Here is a 5,848-nt window from a genome sequence, read left to right as displayed (position 1 = left end):
CCGAGCCCCCCCCCCCCCGCCACTACCTGGAGATCGAGCTGCGCCGAGCGCAGGAGGAGCTGGAGAAGGTCACGGAGAAGCTGCGCAGGTAAGGGGGCGGGGCCATGGAGGGGCGGGGCCTGGGCGGCGCGGGGCGCGGGGCCGGCGACCTGCCGCTAGCAGAGCCGTGCCTCCCACCCGAGCTGGTGACCCCATTCGTACACGGGGAGTCCAAGGCTCAGCGACGGCAGGCGGCTCTGACAAGAGTCGCGCTTTGTGCCAAGAGCTGCCAAACCAGGATCTGAACTGGCGCTGGCTACTGCCGGGTACAGGCTCTTCCCAGGCACCTCTGCTGTCCCCTGCTCATTCCTTCTCTTGTATTTATGTGGTGGGGCGGCAGCATGACACAGAAGCAGCCATCTCCAGACCCAGACCCCAGCCGCTGTCGCCTGGGTCTCTGACCGGGAAACGATGTCCAGCCTTGGAGGTGAACCAGCATTTAGAGACGGTTCCCTTGAGCAGCACAGCAGGCAGTGGCAGCAGGCTAGGTGTGCGGGACCCTGAGCAATGACTCCCTTAAAAACAAAACTTCTGTAAGCATCGCGCTGCACGTGTAAGATGGGTATTCTTCTAAAAGATATTACACACTTCCCAGGCTTCTTTTAGGAAGAATGTAAAGAAAACGCAAACTTTGCTGTTGGCTTGGTTTGTTGTAAATGTTTATAGAGCATTGGATTTGCGGTGAGGCTGTTTGTCCCTTACTACTTAAGCACCTCCAGCCTCAGTTTCCCCACTCGCAAGACAGGGGCCATAACACTACACGTAGGTTGTCGAGAGGATGGACACTGCCCCTTCCACCGTCACACCGCATGGCGGCAACGGCTTCCCACCCAACACCTGCCTCCGTCTCAGCCTCTTCCAGGGGGAACCGTATCCTGTTCACTGTGTGTCCCCAGCACTCACCCCAGGGCACGTCACACAGTCTTAAGGTTAGACCCCTGCTAACCTGCTATTGAACTGTGAACCCTTTCGCCAGCCTTGTAAGGACTGTGTGTAAACTGTGAGTTAACCAGCTCTGAGTGAGGACCCGACAGAGCCCCTTGTGAATAACAGGCCTTCCCTTCTCATCTACAGGGGTCCTCGGCCCTGGGCCAGGAAATGTTGCAACGAGTTAGCTTCAATCAGATGCTTTCTAGCACAGGAGCAGTTAGAGCAGGGTGGGGCCTGTGTTCAGCCCTCAGCGGGCCGTATGGCTACAGGGGCCGTGGGAGGGTCAGGCCTGGCACACCAGTGACGTCAAGGCCTCCGTTCCAGGATTCAGAGCAACTACATGGCGCTGCAGAGGATCAACCAGGAGCTGGAGGACAAGCTGTACCGCATGGTGAGGGCACGCCACACACCCCCACACCCCAGCACTCCCAGCCCTGGGCCCCCAGCTCTGGAACCATGGTGAGGACCTCGGGCCTGGTGGTCATGCCCTTGCCCGTGAGGAGCTGGGCCAAAGGCCTCGTTTCCACCCTGCCCGCTCCCTGCTCCCCGGGGTTGGGCCAGTCCCACCTGTCTCTGCCCTGATTGGGTGCTCTCCAGCACTCACCTGTCACTGTCCCCACGGTGCAGAGGAGAGACTGAGGCTCAGAGAGGCAGTGACTTGCCCAAGGCCGTCTGGCTCCTCCCTGGCAGAGCGGGACTGGAACATGGGCTGCCCTGTGCTCTGACCCTTGCGTGCCTTGGCCTCCAAACTCCTCCTCGTTATCGGCCGCGAGAGGGGACCCAGGAGGCCCCAGGCCTTGGCTGGCTGCTGAGCGCCTCCCTCTTCTGCCTGTCCCCCACCTCCAGGGCCAGCACTATGAGGAAGAGAAACGAGCGCTTAGCCACGAGATCGTCGCCCTCAACAGCCACCTGCTGGAGGCCAAGGTGACCATCGACAAGCTGTCAGAGGACAACGTGAGTGCCGGGCCATTCCGACCCTGAGGGGCTGGCTCAGGGCCGGGTGGACAGAGGGGATGGTCAGGACCTCACGGAGTACCTGGGCATTCGGGGAAGGATGGGGGCGGCCTCACAAACTGCATCCCGCGAGACCCTCTACTGGCAGGAGATGGGACTTGAGATAGGGAGCATGGGGCCACGCTGTCCCAGTCAAGGCAGGGCTTCCTGACCCCAGGGTTGGGGCCTTCGGCCACTCGCAGTGGACATCAGAGTCCTGTGGCTACCCGCGGGTCCTGACTTCCAGGGTCCCGCGAGAAGGGCCCCGCTGCCCGCCACAGACCCGTCAGCTGAGCACACACTCACTGATTGGCATCTGCTCCTCGCCGGGCCAGACCCTACGAGGCTCTGAGAATACGTGTGAACAACACAGGCAAGCGCCCTGCCCACGTGGAGTTTACATCTGAGCAGGGGAGTGGGGAGGGCGGACAGTAAACAGGATAGATATGTCAACTGTGTAGTGACTTAGAAGTGCTAAATGCTGCAGAGAAAAATAAAGCAGGGGATGGTGCTGGGAGTTGCCAGTTGCAGGGTTAGGGAATCTCAGTCGGGTGCTTCTGGAAGAGGCTGCTGGAGCTGAGACCTGAAAGCGGTGAGGGAGCTAGCCGTGGGACAGCGGGGAAGGGCGCTTCTTCCAGGCAGAAAGAGCCACAGTGGCAAAGGTGGGTCTGAGTAACTTGAAGACCAGCAAAGAGACCAGAAGGGGCTCTTGTGGGGAGGAGAGGCCGAGGGTCTGAGATCAGAAGGAAAACAGGAGGCCGCATTGTATAGGCTTCGATAGGAATCTAGGGGGTTTTTCTGAGTGAAGTAGGAAGCCACTGAAGGTTCTTGAACAGAGGGGTAGCCTGACTGAACTTACTCTTACTGGGCTCCAGTGGCTGCTCTGCTGAGGACAGACCGTAGACGACAAAGCCATGAGTGGGAAGGTCAATGAGACAGCAATCTGGGAGAAAGACGATGGTGGCTTGGCCAGGATGGCGGCCAGGGAGGTGGGAAGCGGGGGGCTTGGGTTTTGGTTATATTTTGAAGCTGGAACCAAAGTGATTGACCGATTTGGGATGTGGGTTATGAGAAGAAAAAAATGCGTCCAGCCCGACTACAGGGGTCAGAGTCTGCTGGAAGGGAGCCACCTGCCGTCTCCTGGGCTGGGACCTTCTGGGGGAGACGTGGGAGGGGGTGGCAGGCGTGGGGCAGGAGCCGGGCCCTGGACAGCCAGGTGGAGATGCCACAGGTAGGAGATGGCGGAAGAGTGCACAGAGATGAGGGGCGGCTCTCAGAAGGCTGTTAACAACTTGGTGGCAGGTCTGGGCTGGCCAGACAGCGCCTGCAGCCCTCTGATGCCAGCCACAGCCAGGCTGGGGCCTCACAGGAGCCCAGTTCTCAGCTCTCAACCAACTATACCCTTTCAGGGATGCATTGAAGGAGTGGGAGACCCGGGTTCCCTCCACTGTGCAGGCCAAGCCGGGGCACCAGCCTCAGTACAGAAGGTGGAGGGGCGGCAGCCACCAGGACCAGGATGGCAGGGGCGCCCACGCCCTCAGCAGCTCACCTAAGCTGCAGGACGCCTGGGCCTGGTTGACTTGAGACTATGGGAGCAGGTGGACCTCAGGGCCCATCGGTGGACCCCAGACCCCCCGCCCCCATCAGAGCCCTGGCTGCAGAGGGTCCCTGGACGGCAGTGGGAACCAAGGCCCAGCGGCAGGCACGTGCAACAGAGATTTTCCAAAGATGAAACCAAAACCCCTCGATGCCTACTGTTTGCATCTGTTTTCAGCTCAGGAGGCTGAGCTGGTCCCCGCCCGGACCTGGGGTCACACAGGCCCTCTGCCCGCCACTCGCCCTGACCCTTGCCCGGCCCTGCAGCCACGCCCGAGTCCAGGCCTCACTCTGAGACGTGGGAGCGGCAGGCCCGTTCTTCGTCCCTCGCCGTTGCCGGCGCTCTCCACTGCGTTCCCTTGGGAGGGACTCAGAGGCCGCGGGCAGGGAGACCGGGCCTGGTGTCCATGCCTGGGGCCTCTGGGACTTTAGGGCACGTTGCGGGCCCTTCTTCTCCCACTGCCCCCCACCCTGTGGGAGCTTCCCACCCGGGTCAGTGGTGGGACTGCCTGGGAGGGCGCCCTCCATGCACCAGCGGCTCCAGGTCAGAGCAGGGGCCCCCGTTCTGCAGGCGAGAGTGTGAGGCCCAGAGAGGGTCCTTGTGCTGCCCACTGCACAGCCGGCTCTGCCCGCCGGTTTCCGCATTGGCCACTGGGCACCGGTCAGGGTGGCAGTGACCTCGGCGAGGGGCGAGCCTGTGCAAAACAGCTTCTCTTGTCTTTTAGGAGCTCTATAGGAAGGACTGCAATCTAGCGGCCCAGCTGCTGCAGTGCAGCCAGACGTACGGCAGGGGCCATAAGGTGTCCGAGGTAACGTGAGCCCCGCCCCGGCCAGGCCCACTGCTGCCCCTGCCACCACTCAGGGCCCCTTCCTCGCAGGTCCCACCCTTGAGAGCGAAGGGGCTGGCTGCGCCCGAGGCCCCCTGACCCTACTCGATCCTGCCGTGCCCTGGCCTCTCTGGGTATGTGGTGGAGGGACCACCGCATACACACCTCCCCGCCAGCCCGGACAGCCGGCGCACCCCCCCGACCCCGTTTCCCCACCCGCTGTGTGAGCCCCCCTGAAACCCTGTGGTTTAGTTTGGGTACAATCCCTAACAGTGCTCATTTCAGAGATAAGAAACTGACTTCACACGGAAGTCACTGGGCCAAGGCCACGGGGCCCAGCCTCGGACCCAGGTCTCCCACCCCAGCCAGGCTGCCCTTCCCCTCACCCAGGCCTTTCCACCTTCCGCCTCCCCGAGCCTGGGCCACACCTAAGACGCTCACAAAATAGATCAAACAGTAGCGGGACGCCCCCCACAGGGCACCAGGCGCTCCTGCGGAAACTGCTGGGCGCCTGGCCCTCAATCTTTGTCGCATCTGTTTCTGAGTCTGTCTGGTTTGGGAGCACCCAGGCCACGTGCGTGGGCCGGGGGTGCCCTCCCAGAGACCCTGGGGCTGGGAGAGCAAGTCAGCCCCTCAGGGGAAGGCCCGAGAGAGGCCTGAGACAGAGCCGGGTTCCAGCCTCCAGGCTCTGCGGTGCCCCACTGGAGTGGGCCGGGGTGGGTGGCGGTGACCAGGGGTTCGCAGGCACATCCCGGGAGCTTGCGAAATAGAGCATCCCGGGCGTCGGCTCCAGCTGGTGGGATTAGAGAGGCCCTGGGCAGGTCCCTGGTGGGTCAGCCTCGGCTGCCGGTCCGGGGCTGACCGTGACCCCCGTCCCCTCCTCTTCCTCGCGGCGTCCCATTCTAGCTGCCCTCAGAGTTCCAGGAGCACGTGAGCCTGCACATGGAGAAGCAAGGCTGCAGCCTGCCCTCCCCGCTCTGCCGCCCGGCCTACGCTGACAGTGTCCCCCCCTGCGTCCTCGCCAAGGTGCTGGAGAAGCCAGACCCTGGCAGCCTGTCCTCCCATCTGTCGGATGCCTCAGCCCGTGACCTGGCCTTCCGCGACAGGCTGGAAAAGCCGGGCCCCCGGCCCCCCTACAAGGGGGACATCTACTGCAGCGACACGGCCCTCTACTGCCCCGAGGAGCGGCGCCGTGACCGGCGGCCCAGTGCGGACGGGCCCGTGACTGACGTGGGCTTCCTGCGGGCCCAGAATTCCACTGACAGCGCGGCCGAGGAGGAGGAGCCCGAGGCGGCGGCCTACCCCGCGGGCTACCGGCACGGGGCCTTCGGGGGCTACGCGGCCTCGCTGCCCACGTCCAGCTCCTACTCGAGCTTCAGCGCCGCGTCGGAGGAGAAGGAGCGCGCCCAGGCCAGCACGCTCACCGCCTCGCAGCAGGCCATCTACCTGAACAGCCGCGACGA

General features: G+C 63.2%; 1 protein-coding gene across 1 annotated transcript in view; it reads left to right on the top strand.

The window, feature by feature from the left end:
• Nucleotides 1–5,848, top strand: part of BEGAIN (brain enriched guanylate kinase associated) — a 16,278-nt gene that overhangs the window by 9,923 nt on the left and 507 nt on the right. Inside the window, exons 7-11 of the mRNA XM_024757998.1 lie at nt 1–88; nt 1,294–1,360; nt 1,816–1,923; nt 4,284–4,367; nt 5,292–5,841. The exon at nt 1–88 is cut by the window's left edge and continues 26 nt beyond it. Of these exons, the coding sequence (XP_024613766.1) occupies nt 1–88; nt 1,294–1,360; nt 1,816–1,923; nt 4,284–4,367; nt 5,292–5,841 (897 nt within the window). The remainder of the gene's footprint in view (nt 89–1,293; nt 1,361–1,815; nt 1,924–4,283; nt 4,368–5,291; nt 5,842–5,848) is intronic.

The sequence above is a fragment of the Neophocaena asiaeorientalis genome, unplaced genomic scaffold, assembly GCF_003031525.2.
Source record: "Neophocaena asiaeorientalis asiaeorientalis breed wild unplaced genomic scaffold, Neophocaena_asiaeorientalis_V1.1 scaffold476, whole genome shotgun sequence".
NCBI lineage: Eukaryota > Metazoa > Chordata > Mammalia > Artiodactyla > Phocoenidae > Neophocaena > Neophocaena asiaeorientalis.
This window is presented reverse-complemented; position numbering and strand designations above follow the sequence as displayed.